General features: G+C 52.5%; 3 protein-coding genes across 3 annotated transcripts; all 3 read left to right on the plus strand.

Annotated features, from left to right (window-relative positions):
- The first annotated feature begins 558 nt into the window (after window positions 1-558).
- Window positions 559-2148, plus strand: LOC125535651 (CBL-interacting protein kinase 29). The gene has a single exon (XM_048698723.2). It carries the CDS (start codon window positions 711-713, stop codon window positions 2010-2012), a length of 1302 nt encoding a protein of 433 aa, XP_048554680.2. The 5' UTR covers window positions 559-710; the 3' UTR covers window positions 2013-2148.
- A 9384-nt stretch (window positions 2149-11532) lies between these two features.
- Window positions 11533-14807, plus strand: LOC125534988 (CBL-interacting protein kinase 29-like). Its single transcript, XM_087539599.1, has one exon. The coding sequence runs from the start codon at window positions 11720-11722 to the stop codon at window positions 12188-12190; it is 471 nt and encodes a 156-aa protein (XP_087395725.1). The 5' UTR covers window positions 11533-11719; the 3' UTR covers window positions 12191-14807.
- LOC147983813 (uncharacterized) lies at window positions 13995-16515 on the plus strand. The gene is made up of 2 exons (XM_087540874.1): window positions 13995-14100; window positions 14749-16515. The coding sequence occupies exons 1-2, from the start codon at window positions 13995-13997 to the stop codon at window positions 16371-16373; spliced, it is 1731 nt and encodes a 576-aa protein (XP_087397000.1). The 3' UTR covers window positions 16374-16515.
- The last annotated feature ends 10408 nt before the right edge of the window (window positions 16516-26923 follow it).

Consider the following 26923-nt stretch of genomic DNA (forward strand, 5'->3'; position numbering starts at 1 on the left):
TTCCCACCTTACTTATGGGAGAATCCCAAAGAAATCACGGAGTTAATAACTCGGACCGTGATCGGCACAAATCAAACCTCTCATTCATCCACAAACATGCACCACCACCTCACAAATTGAGAAAATATGCATCAAGCCCAAACACAATCATCCCACTCCCCCATCAACTTATCCCTCTTCAAAGCCCAGACCTGACTGTACCATCCTCCCCAACCACTAAAACCTGACCGTCCAAAACTCCCAACAGCAACAGCACACGGTAGCCGTCGTTGCACCGTACGTCCAAACCGTACCATGCATGCAACAATAAATCAATAATTCGTTTAAATACAATATATAAATCTCTGAAAATATACGAGAATCGGAACCACAATTAGTGAGCAGCAGCGCGTCGTGTTAGCAAGAAGAAACTTCCCGGCTGCTGCCACAGCGGCAGCACTTAACACCACAACACGCGGGCCCCACCGGTCATACTGGCCGTGGGCCCACGGCTCTCCCCCCCGCAGCCCCGCATAAATAGCCCCACCGCTGCCGCCCCAGATCGTCTTCAACCCAGGAACCAGAAGAGAATCCCAACCCCCGAGACAACTCTCCGGCCCGAACACGCTCCCATCTCTTTTCTCGCCGCCGATCCAGCCGGGGAAAATTACTACCCCACAGTCACGACCGCGCACGGCGACGGCGGCCACACAGCATACCCCGCCGCCACGATGCCGTCCGCCTCCAGCGCCGTCCCACCCGCCGCGGCGCCGGGAGACGAGTCCCAATCCCAGAAGGTCCTCCTCGGGAGGTACGAGCTGGGCGGGCTCCTCGGCCGCGGGGCGTCCGCCAAGGTGTACCGGGCCAGGGACCTCCTCACGGGCCGGGACGTGGCCATCAAGTCCTTCCCCAACCCGCGCGCCGGCGGGCGCGACGGCGAGGGCTCGGCCGGGACCGCCGCCATCGAGCGGGAGGCGGCCATCCTCTCCCGCCTGCGCCACCGCCACGTCGTGAGGCTGCACGAGATTCTCGGGACCCGCAAGAAGGTCCACTTCGTCCTCGACCTCGCCGCCGGCGGCGAGCTCTTCTCGCTCGTCGACTCCGACGGCTGCATGACGGAGGACCTCGCGCGGCATTACTTCCGCCAGCTCGTGTCCGCCGTCCGCTACTGCCACTCCCGCGGCGTCTACCACCGCGACATCAAGCCGGAGAATTTGCTGCTCGACGGCGACGGCGACCTCAAGGTCGCCGACTTCGGCCTCGGCGCCGTCGCGGACGAGAGCCTCCACCACACCCTCTGCGGCACCCCGGCCTACGTCGCGCCGGAGATTCTCTCGAAGCAGGGGTACCACCCGGCCAAGGTCGACATCTGGTCCTGCGGCGTGGTGCTCTTCGTCCTCGCCGCCGGCTACCTCCCCTTCAACGACGCCAGCCTCATCAACATGTACCGCAAGATCTACGCCGGCCGGTTCCGGTGCCCGTACTGGTTCTCGCCGGCGCTGCGCCACCTGCTGCGCCGCATCCTCGACCCCAACCCGGCCACGCGCATCGACACGGACGGCATCCTGGAGCACCCCTGGTTCCGCCACGGCGCGAGCGGCGACGGCGAGCTGGAGAAGCTGATGCGCGGCCACGAGGAGGAGGCGTGGTTCAAGACGGAGTTCAAGGAGGACATGGCCCGCGACATGACCGCGTTCGACATCCTGGCCTTCTCGCCCGGCTCGGACCTCTCCGGGCTGTTCGTCGCCGGGCCGGGCACGGAGCGGGTGTTCGTGGGCGAGCCCGCCGCGGCCGTGCTGGCCCGGGTCGAGGACGCCGGGAAGAAACAGGGCTACGGCGTGAGGAGGGAAGGGAAGGGCCGCGCCGGGCCGGTGTACGTGGAGGTGGAGGCCGGCGGCATTGTCGCCAAGGTGACCGTGTTCCGGATCGCCGACGCGGTGTCGGTGGTGGAGGTCGTCAAGGGCCACGGCGCGGAGGCCGCGGCGTTCTGGAGCGACTGGCTCGAGCCGGCCGTGAAGCCTCAGGCAGTGTGAAAAAGCTGCCGAGTGCGAGCCGGGTCGGGAATATCATATCGCCTCGCCGTGCCGTGCCGGCGCCGCCGAGGGCGCGTGTGGTCGGAGATTTGTTGTTTCAAACTTCCAATGGCGAATTCGTTTGGTTTTTCTTTTCTTTGGGTCGTGTTTGAACTTGCAATGGCATGCCACGGCACTGCAAGTGTGCTGGTGACTGCAAAACCTGGTCGGCGGACCTGCTCTGTATATATTGTGGGAGGGAAGAATTCTTGCCAACTCGAGGCAACAATCGCCGTCATCAACAACTCACAGGGCCTGCGCACGACCGCATCGACCGCCGGCATGAACCTCGCCTCCCGGGCGGGGCGGAGAAGTACAATGAACCTGGACCGAAAACTTGCACAGAAGCACAACGACCGCGGTGGCGGCGCCATCGAACTCTCGGCTCGACGAGTCAACTATAGGCCTATAGCAGGAGAGCAAGATATACAGGGGGCTGCCGGCGGACGGCGGCGCGGTTTGGTGAAGAATATGATCGCCTTGCCGCGGCGGGCTGCCGGCGGACGGCGGCGCGGGTCGAGATTTTGATGCTTCCTATTTGGTGCAGTGCGTAAGCAGGATGTGCGCGTGCCATCCGGTGGCCGGCGACGTGCATCCATAATTCCAGCGCAAGGAGGAGTAGAGCATGATGGAAGAAAATTCTTGCGAGCGCAGACAAAGTTGTCGTCGTCGGAGAAGGCGCGCACGGACGCACCGGCGGCACCGATGGATGAATCTTTTACCCTGTCAACCCTGCGCAAGAAAACGAAAGACGTTCGGCTCCTCAACTGCAGCCGCGACTGCTCAATCGTGCAGGCCGCTTGGCCTGCCAAAAACAGAGCATTTTCCATGGAATCCTCCTCCCTTCTCCGGCACCTAACGGTCGTGGCTGGTCGTTGGCGTGGAGTAATCAGTGCGCGTACCGATCATCGGTGCCGTGTGCGTGCGTTTCGGCTATAGGCTGCCTACGAGATCTGATCTCGCCTCCCACGAATCATGAATGAACTGTGCATGCATGATAACGTGGCGTAGGTGGTCTACCTACAAAGACACGGCCCCAGAATCCCACGAATCATGCGTGAGTATTTCGAGAGTATGCTGCTGCTTGGTACCACCGGCGGCGTATCGTCTCCATGTGCGTCGGCGCGGGCGACGGGACCGCGGCGAAGATGCCCCGCCGTCCGGCCGGCCGCGCTCCGCCACCGGCCCACCGGAGGTGTTCAATTGCCGACTGGTGCATAATAATTCGTACATTACAATTGAAGTCGTAGAGTAAGACCCTCATGGCTATCCTCTTTTCCAATGGAAGATGCTCTGCTCTCCGTGGCGTAATTCCACTGGAAAGCACATGATTCCTCGCTCGTGGCCATGAATCCAAAACAACAGTCCCGATCAGATCAACCAGAAATAAATAAATACAGGTTGATCAAGCACCCCTAAACCATACTGTATCACTAACATGGACAGAAAAGCGACGACGTGCGGGACAACAAGACACTCGGAAGCGACGGAGCAAATAATGCGTGCCTGTTGCTGTAAACACAAAGCTAGAAGCAATCTTTCATGACCAATTAGGCATCTACGACGAGCAACGTCTTTGAAGCACCCAGCCATCTACTGCCTTTCGTCGTTCTCAGCTAGCAGTAGCGGCAGAGTTGAGGTCACCTCCCAACTTCATTTCGTGCGCGCATTATCGCACTAGAATAATACTTCCCCGGTCCATCCATTTCAATGACAAGTATTTCCGGACGGACGGAGGAAGTAGCAGTGTATGGCGACTGGTCATTTTTCCTTAACAAGGCCGTGAGTCCCTGTCGACGTGCCACATGGCCTCACATCATTGGCGCGGAAGGAAGATCAGTGAGAAAGCATATATAATCGCCCTCTCAATTATTGCCTCCACATGTATGAGCACCTGAACAATCCTGTCCCAGATCGGCTGAATGAAATTCTGGCTCAGTGATCGGCTGATTCTGCTCACGTATGCTCTGCACTTTACTGATAAGGGCTGTTAGTCTAGTATTTTTAGCCTGTAATGCTTGTGTGTCTTTTTTTTCTTCTGGAAGAAGAGTTCAGAGTAGATCTTCTTCTTAAATGAAAGCTTGCTAGTTTTTGTGTATGATCTTCTGCGTATCATCCCGGGGAATATAATAAGAGTTGAGTCGCCATAGTGACGGTGATTGACGCCCTGAAAGTGAATCGACACTTTACCTGAACGGGACGGAGGGAATAAGAAAAGTACTAGTAGCAAACAATGCGACTTAAGCGAATCCCGTATTCCATCGATTTCTATATTTCTATGTTGCGTGCACATCTAAAAGAAATTGTACTACATGGCATCATGTATTACCGTAGTCGCAGGGTGTTAAGCTTAGGCCTTCTTTAATTCATAGAATAGGAATATCTTAGGAATAGAAAAAACATAGAACATTACGTGACATGTATCTTCATTCCTTTTAGGATGGAGATGTCACTTGATTAATAGGATATGATTGTTTTTCATTAAGTCTAGTCTAACTTTTTTTTTCTTTAAAATGTGTAGGATTGTTTTTTAAAAGTGTAATATATTAATATCGCGCAGATATCAATTACACACAGTCGTTGCATCTACAAGATGTAGTAAAGACATCTAGGATGCACGTAACCAAACAAAAATGTTCTACCACAGCGACCAACTTCTCTCAGCAGCAGCACACAAACCACCACCAAATACAACACCCGAAAAATATAGAAGGTCTTCAAAATCAACATCTCAAAGAAGGAATCATCGCACAAGCACCATCATTGTCCGATCCAAGATCTTACGTTTTCACCTTGAAAAAATCCATGCTCTCAAAATAATTTTTCCAGCAAGGCAATTACCAGGCACAACCAATGAAGATCAAACCTTAGGTTTTCACCCTAAAAGTCTCGGCTCGGCACCTGAAGAGCGCCACAAAAAATGAATTCCTCCGGTGCTCCCGCCCCCACTTGACACAGTTGATCCCGAGAGTTACCAAACACTTGGCTGACTCCATCGCCTCAAAGGCTCTGTCTATCTAACTGATCCTCCGATCTCAGCCACCTTGACCTTCTCCACAGATGTCTACACCATACAAATCGAGAAGCCGACATGTCCCATGGTGTCAACAAACAATAGTGCTTCGCTCCACACCGTTATGGAACCTCGTAGGTTGACATGGTGTGGACGACTGAATTCTATCCGATCCAGATATCTTGGGAAGGATCTTCGGCAGTAGTTCCGGAACACGTCGATGACGAAATCAAGGAGGACCAATCATGTAGGAAGTTGCCATGATGCGGGAAGAGCACGAGGAGAACCACCATTGTTTTCACGGCAGCAGGCCCCCACGCCGCCCCGATCCAGCCCGTCGCCGCCTACCTGCCAACATCCATGGCTTGAAGCCTGCCGACCAGAGCCCCAGGCCGCATCCGCCGACGAGGCACACGACCGATCGCGGCTTTGGGCCGAGCTCCACGAACCCACCCCAGATCAGATAGAAGGGATCGGTAGCCAAAGTCATCGCTGCAAGCCGGGGCACACCACCAAGCGGAGCATCCCACCACGCCCGTCACCAAGCAGCGCCGCGGCCGGAGCCTCGCAGCGAGCCGTCACCAGATCGGAGCTGCACCCATGGAAGGCCCCACCGCGCCGGCACTGCGCTGGCTTCGCCCGACAAAGACCCTCGGTGACGGCGAGGGAGAGGGGTTGGAGCCTTGGAGGGAAGGGTCGTCGGCCGGTGTACCGATCATCTGTGTCGTGTGCGCTTCGGCTATACGCTGCCTACGAGATCTGATCTCGCCTCCCACGAATCATGAATGAGCTATGCATGCGTAACGCCGTATCGGCTTCATGTGCGTCAACGCGGACGACGGGACCGCGGCGAAGATGCCCTACCGTCCGGCCGTGCTCTACCACCGGTCCAACTGAGGAGTTCAATTGCCGACTGGAGTACTCCCTCCGTCCCACAAGACGTTTTTGTAAGCTTGCAAAAACGTCTTATACTATTGTTGAACGGAGTAGTACAGTACAATTAAAGTCATAGAGTAAGACCCTCCTGGCTGTGCTTTTCCTAACGATGCTCCGCTCTCCGTGGCGTAATTCCACTGGATGCACATGATTCTTCGTTCGTGGCCATGAATCCAAAACAACAGTCCCGATCAACCAACCAGAAAATAAATACAAATTGATCAATCACCCCTAACCTGTCGCTAACATGGACAGAAACCTGACGACGTAGAGGACAACAAGACACTCGGAAGCTACGGAGCAAATAATGCGTGCTGCTCCCTCTGTAACGTTTTACAAGACGTTTTTAGATAACATAACAGTGTCAGAAAAACGTCTTATATTAAGTTATGGAATATATAAGTACGTACCAGTTGTCGTAAACACGAAGCTACAAGCAATCCTTAATCAATGGCTCTTCCTGTACAAGAGGCATCAAGGCACTGATCGCCGGCACCAATCGGCCATTTACAATGGATAAAGTCTTTCTCAGTTATCAGGAGCAGAGATGAGGCCACCCAACTTTATTTCCTGTGCGCATTATTGCTGTAAAATAATGCACTACGGCAACAAGTCATTTTTCCTTAACAACGCCGTGAGTCCTTATCGACGTGCCACATGTTCTCCCATTATTGGTGTCGATCAGTGGGAAAACATATATGTCAGCTCAATTATTGCTGATCAGTGCACCCACATGCCTCAAGAGTCCTCCTGCAGATGATGATGGGCTGAAAAGCTAGCTCGGTGATCGGCTGAATCTGCCAACACATGCTCTGCACTTCACTGATCGTCGGCCATGGTCGCACATTTTTTTCATTCGGGAGAAGAGTTCTGAGTAGATCTTCTTGTTGAAAAAAATAAGCTGGTTTGTCTATGTGTATGATCTTCTAGAAAGTTTGTATGTGTTTCACATGCGCTTATATGAAAGAGTTGATTGGCCGTAGGGACGATGATTATTGACACCCTGAAAGTGAACCCATAGTTTACCTTAACGGGCAAATCTGAAGTAAACTCTGTTAATACACATGCTGCCTGCCAGTACTATAATACTCCCTCCATTTCATAATATAGAAGCGTTTTTTGCCAACTGTATAGTACTCTCTGAAAGTGAACCGATGATTTACCTTAACGGAGGAATCTGAAGTAATCTCTGTTAATACACAGGCTGCCTGCATGTTTTGCTACTTTCTGCGATTAATTTGGACGGTGACCTGTGTCAACTGTGCACCGTGCGGAGGTTTACGAGCAAGCAGGGACACGACCCGTCGTACGGCTTGGCCCTTCTTCGTGATAATGCGGCGGCCATATCAGATTATCAGTTCTTCCAAGGCTCGAGGTCGAGGTTGCAACCTGCATCGCGACGCTCGTGGATCGGAAAGTTGGCCCGTCCGAACAAAGCCTCAACCGACTTGCCGGAGTCGGATAGCAGTCCCGCCGTCGGTGTACCGGGCATGCGTGCGCGCGCGCGTGCTCTTCAGTTTACAGGTTGTTGCCGGAGCCACACCGAAGCGGTGCCAACCGGTGCAGAGCATTAAGGCCGTGGTGTGAAACCATTGACCTACGGCGAACTCCATGGCCAAGTTGGCCTACGAGAGCTTCGTCGCCCGTCTCCGCGGCCAGCGAAGCACCCGCGCCGTCCCCCGCGTGCACCGCACCACGGATTCTCCCGTACCGGCGTGGAGATTCCTCCGTTCACGCGGGAACAGCTCGCCGGTGGCAGGTTCCGCACGGGGCACAGGGTCTGAGGGTCCCCGTCCACCGGCCACCTAGCGTTCGCTCGTCCTTCGTCCTCCATCGTTGGCTTGTTGTCACCGGTGGCGGTGGCGGTGGGTGATAAGCGAGTGGGTGCCATGGAGTTCATGCGTTATAGTTCAGCCACAAGATCTGAACTGATCCGATGGACCATGATAGGACGCGTGGTGGGTGATAGCATACGGGAGTCCCCTGTTTCTGTTTGTTTGTTTGTTTCTTCCATGGGCGCTGATCATGGCCAGTAGACAGTAGTAGTACATTCCGAGGCCGATGCTCATGCGAGCGCCATGTGCTCTTGTCTGTCGACCGTGGAGGACATGCTGGCTCTAGCTGAAAAAGAAGGAGCGATTCGACACTGGTCCATGTCGCCGCACGGAGACAGCTACCGTCAGCGGCCATGCGCCATGCCGCCGGGATAAGGATGGAGTTCGTCGGCCCGGTGCCGTGCACGCTGACACCTGCCACGACCGCGATCGATCGGCTACGCCGCTGCATTATTCCGGTGCATCTCACCCACGAGATGGAGCGATGCGACGACCGGACCCCGACGCGGTCGATGGCACGGTTCCGTGTGAGAAGCGGGAAGGATCCAACCACAAGTACTACTGGTAGTACACACAGGTGTGCAGGAAGCTCCACCTGTGACTGTGATGCATGAGTCCCAAAACCACTTGCCCCAATCAACGGCTAATACATACGGCCCTAATAAATTGTTAAAGCAACAGCGAGCGGACTGACGAGACACGCGGAATCATCCGTGCCGTTCATCACGACGGAGCAAGGAATGCGACCTGTGTTCTAGACGCGAAAACTGGAGATAATCACTCAGAGAGAAAGAAAAAGGACGAAACTCACACCAAACTTGTGGCCATCGATCATCATCAATCAAAGTAGGTTACGATTAAGGCTAGTACTAGAGCTGTCCATGCCATGATGCCAACATAAGTCGAGTGTGAGGCGTCCCTCTTGCACTATCATTGTACTGCTGCACTATAGCCGTGGGTCCTTATCATCAGCATATGACACCTCACCTCACCTCACATAATTGGCGCACAATATTACTGGTATTAATTTTGCATTATGGGAAAAACAATTGCCAATTATTGCCGGGTGCATCCACACATGGGTGAGACGAGATGATGGGCTGAGAAGCAGGTTCAGTGATCGGGTGGTGCTGCTGACGAACATGAGTGTAGCGCTTTGCTATCTTGGTTTAGGCCTTCTTTGGTTCATAGGGTAGAAAAATCATAGGAATAGGAAAGTCATAGGAAATGAGATGACGTATATCTTAAATCCTATGAGTAGGAATAGCAAAGGAGATGCCCTTTGATTCACATCATAGGATTTTTTTTCCATTGAGCCTAGACTAATGTTTATTTTCCTACGAAATGTGAAGGATAGGAAGAATCCCTCCATAAAAATAGGATTCCATTTCTATAAATCAAAGGGCTCTAAAGTAATTTTCCCTATAGTAATCCGATCATATGAAATTCCTACAAAATTCCTATAAATTAAAGGAGGCCTTAGTCTGTATGGAAGTAATGTATGGCCATGTGATGTTACTCGTCAGCGACCGTGGTAATGATTGGTTATCTTTTATCCAAGAAATGGGCCCGAATACGAAATCTCCAGTCTAAAATATTGGTTATCAACTCAGTAATAAATTCATAAATTTGTCTGTACTGTACGTGACTTGGTGTTTATAATACGAGTGGCCACCCAGAAGGTGTCATGCATGTGACCCAATCAATCAAATACTGAAACATGCACAGCTGGAGTAGCTTTAATAAAAGAGTGGCGTCCTTTCACTGATAGTTTAACAAGCAGCTCACCCGCCAATTTTCTCAAAAGAGAAGGAGAAGGTGTATCAAGTTCATTAACAATGAAAGTCAATAAGCAAATCATTTTATTTTATTTTGCATTCTCGGCTCCTAATTCTTATTTCAAGGGTGTTTAGAAATGTGTGGCCAGTGTGGCATGACAACATCCAAAGCTCCCGACAATGTGGTATGCACAAACGCTGTGAGGTCACACGGTAGGGTTGCTCGCGCGTCTCCGTCTTGCCAAGAAGCATATAAGCAGCACGTCATATTCTGTCATTTCAACGATAAGTTTACGATACAGATAAACTTCAGCTAAAATGGACATGGAAATAAAGCGACCCTAAGGTGGTTACCCACGTGCTTGAGAAGGAAGATGCAAATTCGAATAACACCGTTTGGTATGAAACTTCGTGGGCCATGGTTGAATCATGCAGTGAAACAGTCCACTCGGCCCGTGTGAAATCAATGTTCTCCTATCAGCCACAGACAAAAATAAAGTAGCAACTATTAGCAAGTGGAGTTGAAGAATACGATAACAAATTGTTAACGCGAACTCGTTTCGGAGAGCAAGTTGTTGACCACATGCATTCAATTTGGATAGTGTAGTGAGGACCGGGCGTACAGATGGACATTTCAATGATAATGATGTGATCTTATCATTCAAGATGTCGAGCTATCAACTGACCCTCTCGCCAACCATCGGAGCAACGGCTGTACGTATAGATTGCCAGCCGAGGAGGCACGTGGAGGTACAACTCATGTCACAAAAGCATTTTGAGATGAAACTGCAACGAGCATATGACATGGTCAGATAGAAATCTACCGAATAATGGAAGCCTATAAAATGTGACAATATTGTTGACATACACAATGATAACGAGTCATCTTCCAACAAATGACATTCAAGGCGGGCCAGTTCTTAAACCGTCTCGGGTTGGTTGACCATCTGAGGTGGGCTCCTTTCCTACAATTTGAAGGAAAGAAATCCAATGCATGTATTAGACCATTCTCCTTATACACGGTCATCGACGTGGCCTCCTCTCCTCCAATCCCACTTCTCCATCCGACTACTCTCTAATAGATTCAGTGCACTACCGGGCTCCGATGTCGACCCCCCTACCCTCTCCTCACTATGATTGCTCTTGGGATCTGGGCATGGCGACCGATGCATGGTCAATTGGAACATGTTTTCTAGGCCGAAAACTCTCAGCCACTTAGGAGTGTTCGATTTGCATAAGTTCATGGTATTGCGCCTTCGATGGTCGTGGTATGAGTGAAAAATGCCGGACTGGGCATGGGTGGGGTTAGGCAAACCTTGCGATGAGATGGACATGAACCTTTTCTATGCCACCACCAGAATCTCTGTTGGCGGCGCAGTGCATCCAAATTTCCGTATTACTCCCCATGGCTACAAGGGGAAAAACTTACATATGCCGTGCCTACATATTTTGAGATCTCCAAGAGGAGAAATGTGCACATTAAAGATGCATGCATTAGAGACGAGCTTCACGATCGTGCTTGGATTGGGAAGATTGACATGAGTATGACTTTTTGATCACGCACATTCAACAATTTTACAAGCTTTGGACAATGCTTGCCCAGGTTCAACTTCAAGATGACACCGTGGATGATTTTTTTTTTCAACTTCACCGCCCTTGAGGAGTCTATTAAGTAACTTCGTCTTACGCGACATTGTTCGTTGGTGCCTCTTCCATCACCACATGGCAGTCCATTTAGAACCATTGGACGCCATCCAAATGCAAAATTTCCACATGGTTTGTCTATATTTAGTCAATGGATCATCCAAAAAAATGGGATGGCCAAGCTGCAGGAAATGCCAACTTTATAGGAGGCAAACGGAGACCACACACAGATTTTGTTCAAATATAGGCCCGCAATCAGAATGTGCGGTGTCATCAAGAGCTGGATGGATCTTCCAAAGTTTTAGGCAGCTACTTAGGTGGGTTGCCCTAGGTTGACGTTTGGGCGACGACCATGATTCTTGGGAGAGGGCATAGGTGGAAGGATATGGAATCGCTTGTTATGCTACGCTTTGCTGCAGCCTCGACCCCAACCCGGCCACGCGTATTGAAACGGACGAGATCATGGAGCACCCCTGGTTCTGCCATGACGCGAACGACGGCGGAGGCGAGCAGGAGCAACTGATGCGCGGCCACAAGGAGGCGGCGTGGTTCAATACGGAGTTCGAGGAGGAGATGGCGCGGGATATGACCGCGTTCGACATCCTGGCCTTCTCACCAGGCTCGGACCTCTCCGGGTTGTCCGGTGTCAGGCCGGGCACGGAGCGGGTGTTCGTCGGCGAGCCCGCGGCGGTCGTGCTGGCCCGGGTTGAGGATGCTGGGAAGAAGCGAGGGCACCGTGTAAGGAGGGAGGGGAAGAACCGCACTATACCGGTGTTCGTGGAGGCGGTGGCCGGCGGCATTGTCGCCAAGGTGACTGTGTTTAGGATCGCCGAAGCGTTATCAGTGGTCGAGGTCGTGAAGGGCCATGATGCGGAGGCCACGACGTTCTGGAAGGATTGGCTAGAGCCAGCCATGAAGCCTCGAACAGTGTGAAAAACTTACAGAGTGCGAGCCGAATATCATATCGTCTCGCCGTGCTGGCGCCGCGGAGCGCGCATCGAGAATTGTTGTTTCAATGGCGGATTATTTTGATTTCTTTTCTTCGGGTCGTGTTAAAGCGGCTGCAATGTGGTGGGGGGAAGAATTCTTGCCAACTCGAGACAACAATCGCAATCGCCACTACTCACAGGGGCACGGGCACGAACACAACGCCCGACGACATGAAACTCGGCTTCCGCGCCGCTCCCTCGATAAAGGTTGGGCAGGATGGAAAAGTACAACGGACTTGGATCGCAAACTTGCACAGATCGACAGGGACTGCTGGGTTACCTTCGGCAGCGTGATGAACCGCCGAGTGCTGCGAGCTGGGTTTGGTAAAGATTGTGATTGCCTTGCCTCCGGCGCGCCCCGTGATTTGATGTTTCGGCGCCGAACTGTTTTCTTGTTTGTGGTCGTGCTAATGGTGTAGTGCATCAGCACGACGTGTCGTTATCCTATACCTAAATAGTTGGTCCTCACTAACTCTAATTCTTCTAACATGCAGCCCTTCACTTTATCATCCAATAACAATATTTTGTAGCACATGCATACCCCATTTAATTGTTCTTACTCAAGAAATACATGCATACTCTGTATTCACAAACAATTACTTCAAAAATAATGGTTTTTGATTTAGATCATTCCGTTTATACATAATTCATCTCGGAACAATGCGTGGGGAAGTCACCTAGTTGTATGAATGGGTGAGTTAAGCCATCGAAATGTTTCTCTGTCGGCGCTACAGGAGAAAGAAGATGATAAATTGGTAAGGCAAACATGGGCGTCTAATTTGGACGGTGACTTGACTTGTGTCAAGTGTGCACCGTACGGACGTTTACCGGCAAGCAGGGAAGAGCCGTACGGCTACGGCTCTTCTCCGTGATAACGATAAGCCGGCGGCCGGGCCGTATCATTTTCGAGCCTCGAGGTTGCAACCTAGGACGCGACGTCCGCCCGTGGATCAGAAAGTTGGCCCGTCCGAACAGAGTCATTCCCAGCCGATTTGCCGGAATCGGATAGCACTGGTCCGTCCCCGCCCGCCGTCGGTGCATCGGGCATGCCCTCAGATTTACAGCTTGTTGCCGGAGCCACGCCAAGCCGGTGCCAATGATTGCCGGAGCAAGGTCGACACGGTGCCACCGACGGAGCTCTGCGTCGTGTGAGTGAAACCATTGACCTGCGCCAACCCCATGGCCAAGTTGGCCTACCCAAGCTTCCACGTCCGTCTCCCAACCGAAGCCAGCGCAGCACCACCGTCGCCCTCGTGCACCGCACCCCGGACGCGCACCCAGATTCTCCCGTACCGGCGGCGAGATTCCTCCGTGCACGCGGGAACAGCTCGCCGGTGGCAGGTCCGGCACGGTGTACAGGGTCTGAGGGTCCCCGTCCACCGGCCACCTAACGTTCGCTCGTCCTCGACCGCTGGCTTGTCACCGGTGGCGGTGGGTGATAAGCGAGTGGTGCCATGGAGTTCATGCGTTATAGTTCAGCCACAAGATCTGAACTGATCAGATGGAGCATGATAGGACGCGTGGTGGGTGATAGCATACGGGAGTCCCCCTTGTTCCTGTTTGTTTCTTCTGTGGGCGCTGATCATGACCAGTGGTACATTCTGGTGCCGATGCCAACCCCATGTGCTCTTGTCCATCGATCGTGCGGTCGTCCGAAGCCTGGCTGGCTGGCTCGCCCCTGGTTCGTCAGGTTGCCCACCTGCGACGCTCGTGGCCACCGCCATAGCGGTCGGCCTCGGCCATGCGCCATGCCATGCCGCCGGGATAAGGATGAAGTTCGTCGGCTCGGTGCCGTGCAAGCTGGCCCCTGCCGCGACCGCGATCGATCGGCCGTCCGGCTGGGGATCAGCTCAAGTGCGTACACCGCTGCATTATTCCGGTGCATCTCACCCACGAGCTGGAGCGATGCGACGACCTGACCCCGACACGGTCGATGGCACGGTTCCGTAAGAGAAACCAGAGTTCCCGGCCACAAACACCGGAGAGGTGTGCATGACGCTCTATCTGTGATGCATGAGTCTGAAAACATATTATAGTCACGGGTCCTTATCATCAGTATACATGACACCTCATCTCACATAATTGGCGCAAAATATTACTGTTAACAATTTTGGGTTATAGGAAAAACAATTGCCAATTATTGCCTGGTGCATCCACACATGGGTGAGACGAGATGATGGGCTGAGAAACAGGTTCAGTGGTCGAGTGGTGCTGCTGACGAACATGAGTGCAGCGCTTTGCTATCTTGTTTTAGCTTGTGTGTAAGTGACATGTGGCCATGTGATGTTAGAGCATCTCCAGCCGCGTCCCCAACAGGTCCTCCTCAGACGTTTTTACCACGCCGGCGCCGAAAAAACGGCCCAGTTGCGTCTCCAGAAGCTCGTTTTTCGCCGACTCGGGCCGAAACTAGTGCCGGCGGACCCAGGCCGAACCCGACGCCCTTGGGGCGCCTGGGGCGCCGGCACAAGTGAAACGGGCGCGTGGGTCCGCCCTGTCGGCGAGACGGGCGCCTCTTCCCGCCGTTTCTTCCCGCTTTTTCCCACTTCCCTCCCATATTCTTCCTTCCTCCCGCCAATCTCCCTCCCGCTCGCCTCCCAGCCAGCCGCCATGCCATCCCATCGAAGAAGTACATCGCCCCCCGCGCGGCGGCAACCGCGACCGCCTCCGTCGCCCAGCCGAAGCAGATGAAGCCGAGGGTGCCGCCGATCAAGCCACCGGGCATGTCAAACGCCGAGTGGAGGGCGGAAGTTCAGCGACGGAAGGCTGTCACCGCCGACCGGCGGAACAGGTCCATCGCCAAGAAGGCCCGCGACAACGCGGCGCGCGCGGCTGCGGCTGCCTCATCGGCGGACCAAGCCGAGGCCGAGGCGACCCGCGCGGGGATGATGAATCCATCCGGAAGCCACGCCCAGTACGCGCCCTGGGCCCAGCAAGGTGTTGGCTCTCCGCAGCCATGGGGATCGCCCTCGCCGGGCTACACCGATGGGGACGCGCACGGTGGGTTCAACCCAAACGTCACCTTCCCCCATGGATACCCAGCCCAGCGCACGCCCTCTCCCGCCTTCGCCGGCGTGCAGTACCCTCCATACAACTACTCGCCGCCCGACTACGCTTCCTCCCTGACACCCCCGCTACGCCGTGGCCCACTGCCCTTCTCGCACCTCGGCGACACCGTCGAGACCGAGGCCGACATGGACGACATCATTGCGGCAGGTTCGGCCGCGGCCGCCGCGTCTCCCGGGTTCGTCACCCAGGATGAGGTGGTGGATCTCAGCGGCGGCATGGACGGCGAGCTCGGCTACGTCTACGGCGAGGACGAGCAGGAGGAGCGGGAGGAGGAGGACGATGAGGAGGAGGAGGAGGAGGAGGAGGAGGAGCCGACGCCTGTTCCGGTGAAGGGACGCAAGAAGAAGAAGCGGGCGGCCAGGTCAGGCAAGCCGCGCATCAAGTGGGCGTCCAAGGAGGAGGAATGCCTCGCCGAAGCATGGAAAGTCGTCTGCCTCGACCCGACGACCGACACGAACCAGAGCATCGACACGTACTGGGACCGCATCAAGGCCGAGTTCGATGAGCGCAAGCTCGTCGACCCCTACTTCAAAGGCGTCTACATGCAGCGCGGCTCCAAGGCGATGGTGAACCATTGGGGGCGTATCCAAGGGGCGTGCAACAAATGGCATGTGGTCGTCGAGGAGGTCGCGGCTCGCCCAGAGAGCGGCGCCAACGTTGAGGATCAGGTATGCCACGCCGGTCTCCCGCCTCTCTTCGCCGTGTACGCGCGCCAACTGTTTGTTCCTCCGCGCAGTTGCTGCGCATGTTCGCCCTGTACCGGCAGATCAACAGCGACGCCGGATTCAAGTACCTCCACGTTTACAAGCGCATTGACAAGTGTGAGAAGTGGGCGAAAGTCCGGCGCACCCTCGACAAGGCCAAGGAGACCTACAAGTCGGACGCGCCGACTCCTGGCGCATCGGAAGGGTGGCCGGACGGCAACAAAGTTGCCAAGAAGGGGAAATACTCCGACGCGGCTACCGCTCGAGTGCAGGAGTCCATCGAGCACTGCCTCGTCGACGCGCAGGCCTGGACCGTCCTTCGTGAAGAGAAGACCGAGGCGCGGTGGTCGGCGTTGATGTCGAGCAGCGCCGTCAAGCTCGACCTGTTCCGGACGAACGTCGCCGCGAAGAAGAGAAACACCGACCTGGCTTTCCTGCTGGGCGGGGCGGACATGCTCCAGAGCACCGACGAGGCGGTCAAGGCATGATACTTGCGGAGCGCGACCTCATTCTGAACCAGCTTCCCTCGACAAGACCGCCGACGCCGACGCAAACGCCGCCGCCGCCGCCAAGCCCGCGTGATGACGCCTCCACGACGCCCAGCACCATCGAAGCCGCGTCGACGCCGCCCAGCGCAGAAGCAGCTCCGACGCCGCCAAGCCCGCGCACGCCAACTCCGCCGACGCCTGGGGCAGAGCCCGCCGAGTGATGCGTTGCGCACGCGAAATTTTGCCGCTCTATTTTTTTGTACGCCGAACTGTGGCTTGCGATCGCCCGACTTGTGACGTCTTTTGTGAGCGGGAACGACCAAGTTTGAATTTTTCGCGTTCTGGGGGCGGCGCCTGGGGGCGTGACTGGGAGCTAGGTCGCCCCCAGGGGCCGAACTAGCACCGGTTCGCCCCCAGACCGCTCTTTTTTAACGTCCTGAGGGGCCGAACGGCTGGAGATGCTCTTACTCGTCATTCGTCAGCGACCGTTGGTGATGATTGGTTATCTTTTATCCAAGGAAAGGGCCCGAATTCAAATTCTCCAGTCTAAAATGTTGGTTATCAACTCAGTACTATAAACTCACAAATTTGTCTGTACATGACTTGGTGTTTATAATACGAGTCGATTGGCCACCCAGGGCCAGGAGGTGCCATTGCATGTGATCCAATCAATCAAATACTGAAATGTGCATGGTTGGAGTAGCTTCAATAAAAGAGTGGCGTCCTTCCTCTGATAATTTAACAAGCAGCTCACCCGCCAATTTTTTCAAAAAGAAAAGGTTTATCAAGCTCATTAACAACGAAAGTCAACAACCAAATCATCCCATTTTCTGTTGCATTCTCGGCTCCCGACAGTGTGGTATGCACGCACGCTGTCAGGTCACACGATAGGGTTGCTCACGTGTCTCCGTCTTGCCAAGAAGCATATAAGCATCACGTCATATTATGTCATTTCAACGATAAATGTACGATACGGATAACTTCAGCTGAAAAGGACATGGAAATAAAGTGACCCTAAGATGGTTACCCACTTGCTTGACAAGGAAGACGCATTAACACCATTTGATATGAAACTTCGTGGGCCATGGTTGAACCATGTAGTGAAACCAGACCGCTCGGACCATGTCAAATCAATGTTCTCCCATCGGCCACGCACAAAAATAAGTTAGCAACTATCAGCAAGTGGAGTTGACGAAGACGATAACAAATTGTTAACCTGACCTCGTTCCGAAGAGCAAGTTGTTGACCGTGGGCATTCAATTTGGATAATGTAGTGAGGATCAGGCGTACGGATGGACATTTCAATGATAATGACGTGACCTTATCGTTCAAGATGTCGAGCTATCAACTAACCCTCTCGCCAACCATATGAGCAACGGCGGTACGTATAGTTTGCCAGCCGAGGAGGCGCGTGGAGGTACAACTCATGTCACAAAGGCGTTTTGAGATGAAACTGCAACGAGCATATGACATGGTTAGATAGAAATCTACCGAGTAATTGAAGCATATAATATGTGACAATATTTTTAACATACATAATAAGAAGGGGTCATCTTTCAATAGATGACATTCGAGGCGGGATAATTTGTATACCGTCTTGGGTTGGTTGACCATCCAAGGCGGGCTTCTTTCTTACCATTCGAATCAAAGCAATCCAACACATGTATTAGACCATTCTCCTTATACACCGTCATCGACATGGCCCCCTCGTCTCGAATCACACTTCTTGATCCCACTACTCTCTAATAGATTCAACCTGCCGCTAGGCTCCGATGTCGACCCCGCTACCCCCACCTTACTATGATTGCTCTCGGGATCTAGGCATGGCGACCGATGCATGGTCAATTGGAGCATGCCTTATAGGCCGAAAAACCTTAGTCTCTTAGGAGTGTTTGATTTGCATAAGTGTACGGTATTGCACATTCGGTGGTCGTGCTATGAGTGAAAAAAGCCGGATCGGGCATGGGTGCGGTTAGGAAAAGCTTGTGATGAGATGGACATGAATCTTTTCTACACCACCACCACAATATCCGTTGGTAGTCCAAATTTTCGTACCACTCCCCATGGCTACAAGGGGAAAAGCTTGCTTAAATATGTCGCGCCTACATAATTTGAGATCTCCAAGAAGAGAAACACGCACATTAAAGATGCATGCATTAGAGACAAGCTTCTGCATCATGACTTTTTGATGACGCACATTCAACAATTTTACAAGCTTTGGACAATGCTTGCCCAGGTTCAACTTCAAGATGACACTGTGGATGATTTTTTTTTTTTGCAACTTCACCACCCTTGAGACGTCTATTATGTGGCTTCGTCTTACATGACATCATCCGTGGGTTCCTCTTCCATCAGCACGTGGTAGTCCATTTGGAACCATTGGACGCCATCCAAATGCAAAATTTTCACATGGTTCAAAAACTATATTTGTCGATGGATCGTCCAAAAATGTGGGATGGCCAAGCGGTAGGAATTGCCATCTTTATAGGAGATAATTGGAGCCCACACGTAGGTTTTGTTCAAATATAGGCCCGCAACCAGAATTTGCGGTGTCATGCAGAACTGGATATATCTTCCAAAGTTTTTGGCAGCTACTTAGGTGGGTTGTCGTAGGTTGACGTTTGGCCGACGACCATGATTCTTTGGAGAGGGCATAAGTGGAAAGTTATGGTATCGCTTGTTATGCTACGCTGCACTACCTCCTTGATGTTGGGGAACGTACTATTCAAAAAAATCCTACGATCACGCAAGATCTATCTAGGAGAAGCATAGCAATGAGCGGGGAGAGTGAGTCCACGTACCCTCGTAGACCGAAAGCAGAAGCGTTTAGTAATGCGGTTGATGTAGTCGAACGTCTTCGCGATCCAACCGATCCAAGTACTGAACGCACGACACCTCTGCGATCTGCACACGTTCAGCTCGGTGACGTCCCTCGAACTCTTGATCCAGTTGAGCCCGAGGGAGAGTTTCGTCAGCACGACGGCGTGGTGACGGTGATATTGATGTTACCGGCAAGTCTCTTTACTCGTTCCGTAATGCATCATCCCGCAACTAACTGATACGTCTTCAACGTATCTACTTTTCTAAACACTTTTGCCCTTGTTTTGGACTCTAACTTGCATGATTTGAATGGAACTAACCTGTACTGACACTGTTTTCAGCAGAATTACCATGGTGTTATTTATGTGCAGGAGCAAACGTTCTTGGAATGACCTGAAACTTCACGAAGCCACTTTTCAGAAAATAAGAAAAATACCTGCCAAAGATTAAGGCCAGGGGCCCACCACCTTGCCACGAGGGTGGGAGGCACGCCTGCCCCCCTAGGGCGCTCCCCCTACCTCGTGGGCCCCATGTTGCCTCTCCGACTCCAACTCCACCTCCATATATTGAGTTTCGGGGAGAAAAAAAATCAGAGAGAATAAATCATTGCGTTTTACGATACGGAGCCGCTACCAAGCCCTAAAACCTCTCGGTAGGGCTGATTTGGAGTCCGTTCGGGGCTCCGGAGAGGGGAATCTGTCGCCATCGTCATCATCAACCATCCTCCATCACCAATTTCATGATGCTCACCGCCGTGCGTGAGTAATTCCACCGTAGGCTTGCTGGACGGTGATGGGTTGGATGGGATCTATTATGTAATCGAGTTAGTTTTGTTAAGGTTTGATCCCTATTGTCCACTATGTTCTGAGATTGATGTTGCTATGACTTTGCTATGCTTAATGCTTGTCACTAGGGCCCGAGTGCCATGATTTCAGATCTGAACCTATTATGTTTTCATCAATATATGAGAGTTCTTGATCCTATCTTGAAAGTCTATAGTCACCTATTATGTGTTATGATCCGTTATCCCCGAAGTGACAATAATCGGGATACTTACCGGTGATGACCGTAGTTTGAGGAGTTCATGTATTCACTATGTGTTAATGCTTTGTTCCGGCTCTCTATTAAAAGGAGGCCTTAATATCCCTTAGTTTCCGTAAGGACCCCGCTGTCATGGGAGGGTAGTACAAAAGATGTCATGCAAGTTCTTTTCCATAAGCACGTATGACTATATTCGGAATACATGCCAACATTATATCAATGAACTGGAGCTAGTTCTGTGTCACCCTAGGTTATGACTGTTACATGATGAACCGCATCCGGTATAATTCTCCATCATCGATCCATTGCCTACGAGCTTTCCATATATTGTTCGCTTATTTACTTTTCCGTTGCTATTGCTATCATCACTAAAAAATACCAAAACATTACTTTTACTACTGTTACCTTTTATTACTGTTACCACTATTATCATATTACTTTGCTGCTAAATACTTTGCTGCAGATATTAAGTTTCCAGGTGTGGTTGAATTGACAACTCAGCTGCTAATACTTGAGAGTATTCTTTGGCTCCCCTTGTGTCGAATCAATAAATTTGGGTTGAATACTTTACCCTCGAAAACTGTTGCGATCCCCTATACTTGCGGGTTATCAAGACTATTTTCTGACGCCGTTGCCGGGGAGCATAGCTCTATTCTTTGAGTCACTTGGGATATATATCTGCTTATCATTATGAAGAACTTGAGAGATCTAAAAACCAAGATCTATCCCTCAACTACGAGGGGAGGTAAGTGTTGGGGAACGTTGCAGAAAACAAAAATTTTCCTACGGTTTCACCAAGATCCATCTATGAGTTCATCTAGCAACGAGTGATCGGATGCATCTACATACCTTTGTAGATCGCGAGCGGAAGCGTTCAAAGAACGGGGATGAGGTAGTCGAACACGACGTGATCCAAATCACCGGAGATCCTAGCACCGAACGGACGGCACCTCCGCGTTCAACACACGTACGGTCAGCGTAACGTCTCCTTCTTCTTGATCCAGCAAGAGGGAAGGAGAGGTTGAGGAAGATGGCTCCAGCAGCAGCACGACGGCGTGGTGGTGATGGAGCTGCAGTACTCCGTCAGGGCTTCGCCAAGCGCTATGGAGGAGGAGGAGGTGTTGGAGAGGGAGAAGGAGGCAACCAAAAGCATGGGTGAAAGAGCCCTCCTTCCCCCACTATATATAGGAGGGCCTAGGGGGGGGGGGCGCCGGCCCTAGGAGATCCAATCTCCTAGGGGGGCGGCGGCCAAGGGAGGTTTCCCTCCCCCCCAAGGCACCTAGGGGTGCCTTCCACTTGTGGGACTCTTCCCCTTTGGAAACCCTAGGCGCATGGGCCCCTTGGGGCTGGTGCCCTTGGCCCATGTAGGCCAAGGCGCACCCCCTTACAGCCCATGTGGCCCCCAGGGCAGGTGGACCCACCCGGTGGACCCCCGGGACCCTTCCGGTGGTCCCGGTACAATACCGGTGACCCCGAAACTTGTCCCGATGGCCGAAACAGCACTTCCTATATATAATTCTTTACCTCCGGACCATTCCGGAACTCCTCGTGACGTCCGGGATCTCATCCGGGACTCCGAACAACATTCGGTTTACTGCATATACATATCCCTACAACCCTAGCATCACCGAACCTTAAGTGTGTAGACCCTACGGGTTCGGGAGATATGTAGACATGACCGAGACGACTCTCCGGTCAATAACCAACAACGGGATCTGGATACCCATGTTGGCTCCCACATACTCCATGATGATCTCATCGGATGAACCACGATGTCGAGGATTCAAGCAACCCCGTATACAATTCCCTTTGTCAATCGATATGTTACTTGCCCGAGATTCGATCGTCGGTATCCCAATACCTCGTTCAATCTCGCTACCGGCAAGTCACTTTACTCGTACCGTAATGCATGATCCCGTGACCAGACACTTGGTCACTTTGAGCTCATTATGATGATGCATTATCGAGTGGGCCCAGTGATACCTCTCCGTCATACAGAGTGACAAATCCCAATCTTGATCCGTGTCAACCCAACAGACACTTTCGGAGATACCCGTAGTATACCTTTATAGTCACCCAGTTACGTTGTGACGTTTGGTACACCCAAAGCACTCCTACAGTATCCAGGAGTTACACGATCTCATGGTCTAAGGAAATGATACTTTAACATTGGAAAAACTCTAGCAAACGAACTATACGATCTTCAAGCTATGTTTAGGATTGGGTCTTGTCCATCACATCATTCTCCTAATGATGTGATCTCGTTATCAATGACATCCAATGTCCATAGTCAGGAAACCATGACTATCTGTTGATCAACGAGCTAGTCAACTAGAGGCTTACTAGGGACATGTTGGTGTCTATTATTCACACATGTATTACGATTTCCGGATAATACAATTATAGCATGAATGAAGACAATTATCATGAACAAGGAAATATAATAATAAAGCTTTTATTATTGCCTCTAGGGCATATTTCCAACAGTAAGGAACTGCATCTAGCTCCGCACTTGATTCACCTTTTGTTTTGAGTAAGCTTGCGACACCTGTCGTGGTTCTAAGCCCGACAGTAAAATAGGGGGGTAGGAATGTAGAGGCAAGATCCTAGCTATGGAGGAGTTGTACACGCGAGTTTTACGAGTTCAGGCCCTTCTCGGAGGAAGTACCAGCCCTACGTCTCGGAGCCCGGAGGCGGTCGACTGGATATATGTGTGTGAATTACAAAAGGTGCGAACCCTTGTGCCAGAGGAAAGGGGTGGCTTATATAGAGTGCGCCAGGACCCCAACTCCCCTCCGTTACACAGACTTCAATGTTCATAAAGGAGGAGCGTTACTGGTAACGTCCGGAGTAAAGTGCTATAAATGACTATTAAAGCTATGACTTAAATCCCGACCGTTGCGGAGTGAGTGGCTTCACATCTTCTGGTGGTCGACTGGTTGTTCGCATGGTCGAGTGTCTTCAAGGCTGTCGAGTGGAACATAGCTTCATGGTCGAGTGGATGATGATCTCTCTTTGACTGCTTTTGGTTCTTTTAGAGATGTCCTTGGGGAGGGTATCTTGGACAGATCCATGACCCTACCCTAGGTACATAGCTTCGTCATTAGCCCCCGAATGGATCAGGGTTTGAGTGGGGAAGGAGTTGAGAACACTTCCGGCTCATTCTTCATGTGGTGAGTATAACTTATTTTGGAGCCATGAACTGAGGAGACAACGTCAACTTCTTTTTCAGTCGCCTTGGTCCATTCTTGGTTTTTGCCGAGTGAATTTTCACGACAGAACTCCGAATGATAATGTAGAGGACGATTTCAGTCTGACAAGTTGCTCTGCTCTCCGCGGATTTCGCGGGATTCGAATGGGAAGCGTGCCAGACGGGCGAGGCCGTGGTAATTGGGATGGATCGCCACCTTTTTCGCCACGTATTACGCGCGCGACTGTTGTGGGATTTGTTTAGATCGTCTGGGCCTACCAGTCAGTCACTCGAGGAATGACCTTATAAAAGGCACTGGACTGGGTCTCTGCCCCGTGCGCTCCCATTCTCTTTTCTTCTTCCTTCAACCTCTCCGCCACGCTCGCTTCTGCTCTCGTCGACGAACCCTCGCTCGAACTCGATCTGCCGCCATGGGAAAAGAGAAGATGGTGGCGCTGGAGCACGCGAAGAAGGCGACCGCGAAGGCGAAGGGCAAGCGGACCAGCCGGGGCGGATCCTCGTCGAGATCCGACCTGCCGCCGGGCTGGATCCAGGGCGACTGGATCTGCTCGACGATCAGCCAGGACGACCTCGACAACCTGGTGGAGGGGGGACTGATCCCCCACAAATCGGCGCGACTCCCGAGGAACGAGACCGAGCCACAACCAAGGGAGGGTGAGTGCGTTCTCCTCGCCACCCACGTCGATCGCGGATTTTCTCTGCCTCCCCATCCTTTCTTTCGGGGCTTTTTGAACTTCTTTGGGGTTCAGCTCCACCACTTCACTCCAAACACCATAGTCTATCTGGCTGCTTTCGTGTCAATGTGTGAAAATTTCTTGGGCTGTCGACCGCACTGGGGTCTTTTCAAACACATCTTCACCTGCCGTTCCCAGTCGGTAAAAAAGGCCAATCCGAGTGATGAAAGGACGCACGTGATCCAGATGTGCGGGGGCCTGGGGATCCAGATGAGGAACAAGAGCACCTTCCCAGCAATGATCCTTCCCGACTCAGTCCGGGGCTGGCAGTCGACTTGGTTTTACTGTAAGGACCAGCCGACCCCGGGTCAGTCGACTGGACTTCCTCCCTTTTCTCTGGCTCGAGTGGAGAAGCCCTCCTCCCTGAAGGTGGTCCCAGAAGAGAAGGCGCAGGTCAAGGTGCTGGTCGAGCGGGTCGTCCAACTCGTCCGTGACGGGGTGACTGGGATGGACCTGCTGGAGGTCTTTCTCGGTCGACGCATCCAACCGCTTCAGGCCCGTGATCATCCGATGTGGATGTACTCTGGACTCGAGGACTCCACTCGGATCCACCAGGAGGACGTCAGCGAGGACATCTTGGAGAAGTGGCTGATGGGAATCACCAGCAACAAAGACAACCCCCGGGGGTCTAGGAGGGTGATTCCATTCGACCACTCGCGCCAGCCGGAGCAGGTATGATTCTGTTTTACCAAGTATCTTTCCGATTCACTGTGTGACACCTTGTTGATGGTCGACTGAATTTATTTTGATTGTTGTCTTTTCAGGCCCTCATTGACATGTACTCGATGCCCAATAGAGTGCAAGAGTAAGACGTCGAGGAAGGAGCGAGCGGGGGCGAGAGCGGCAAGTGGCACTCGGATGCCGAGGAGGACAAGGAGAGCGACGAATCGACTGATGACGAAGAGGTCGACTCGCCTCCCCGCAGGGAGAGGAGATCTAAAAACGCTCATGACCCGGCGAGCACTCCGGACCTGATGACTGCGCCGACTGGGCAGTCTTTAAAGCGCCCCAGGAAGTCTTCCCCGGCGCCGATTGAGAAGGCTCCGAAGCAGCCCAAGGTTCTGCCGCCTCCAGCGCCAAAAGCACCGAAAGCCACCTCCTCCAAACTACCAAAAGCTCTGCCCAGGATCAAAGTGACCATCCCTACCATCTCCGGGTAATCATCTGACCTGTTCTTTTCGTCAACTCGAGAAATAGAACGTAAGCGACTGGGTGCGGGTCTTTGCAGTGCTCCTACATCAGGAACCTCTTCTCTCCAGTACAGAGACGAGGAGATGGAAGATGCGGTCACCTTCAACCCAGGTAAAAACTCTTATGATCTTGCTCTTGACTACTCGGTCGATTGAATTCTAGCGGTTTACTTTAGAGTCGACTGATCTTCTCCGCAGCTCCGCCCAACGTCATCGATCTCCCAGATGACGATGAAGATGTGGCTCCTAGGCCCAGGAAGAATAAAAAGGCGACGGCTGGTAAGGCGTCTCAGCAGGGACCAACGACAACACCAACCATCTATCAATCTGAAGACGCAGGCGGGGCCTCTGTAACCTTCGTTGTACCCTTGTCGAGTGAGCGCCCCGCACCGTCGACTGTACCGGTGATTCCTTCAGTCATCCCATCTCACACCTTGGAGGTCCAAGCTGCTACACCTGGGTCGTCTGCTCTCTTCTTCACCAGCTATCCCGTTCCGGACAACCAGTCGGAAGCGGCTGCGGAAGCCATCCGATAGGCTGACGTGATGATGGAGCGGATGAAGACGGTGCATGAGAATAGCCAGGCTGCCTACGACGCCAGCGTTGCTCTCCGGGCCAATGTCCAGGTAAGTAGACTTTTTGACTGCCCTTGTTCTATCAGGATATGCTATCCGGAAATTTTTCTTCTATACAATCTCCTGTTGTTTGCGTTGAATCAGTGCACCCACTCGGTGTTTTGTTGTCTTTGGTAGTTGCGTTCTTCCACTCGGTCTGGGCGAGTAGGATGTGAACCGGTGGGGGCACTCTAAGTGCACCCACTGGGTGTAGTCCCCGAGACCGTAGTCGACTGCTGGCAGTCGAATGGGGTCTGAATTCTACCTTCATTTCTTTTCTTCCACTCGACTCGGGCGGACCGGTCGAGTAGGATCTGAACCGGTGGGGGCACGCTAAGGGTACCCACTGGGTGTAGTCCCCGAGACCGCAGTCGACTGCTGGCAGTCGACTGGGGTCTGAGCTCTACTTTCCTTTCTTTTCTTCCATCCGCAATCTTTTTTTGACTTGACCCGTGCGGACCGGTCGAGTTGGGTTTTAATCAGCGGAGGCACGCCAAGTGCACCCGCTGGGTGTAGCCCCCGAGACCGCAGTCGAATGTGTGCAGTCGGCTAGGGTCTAAGTGAACTTCTTTTAAGTTTTATCCACTCGGAAGCGAACGACCTTTGATCTTGTCGATTGACACGTCTTTTGCCTTCTGCAGAAGTCTTGTACTCTCATTTCCAAGTTTGCTTAACTTGAGGAGAAGCAGAGGCAACTCAACCTCGACTTGGAGTTGGCCCAGCAGAATCTGAAGAAAGCTCAAGACGAAGCTGCTGGTGTGGAAGGTAACTGCCTGTCGACTGTTTTTTTAAAACATTTCTTCGAGCTC

The sequence above is a fragment of the Triticum urartu genome, chromosome 2A (assembly GCF_056163025.1).
Source record: "Triticum urartu cultivar PI428250 chromosome 2A, HENAU_Tu73, whole genome shotgun sequence".
NCBI lineage: Eukaryota > Viridiplantae > Streptophyta > Magnoliopsida > Poales > Poaceae > Triticum > Triticum urartu.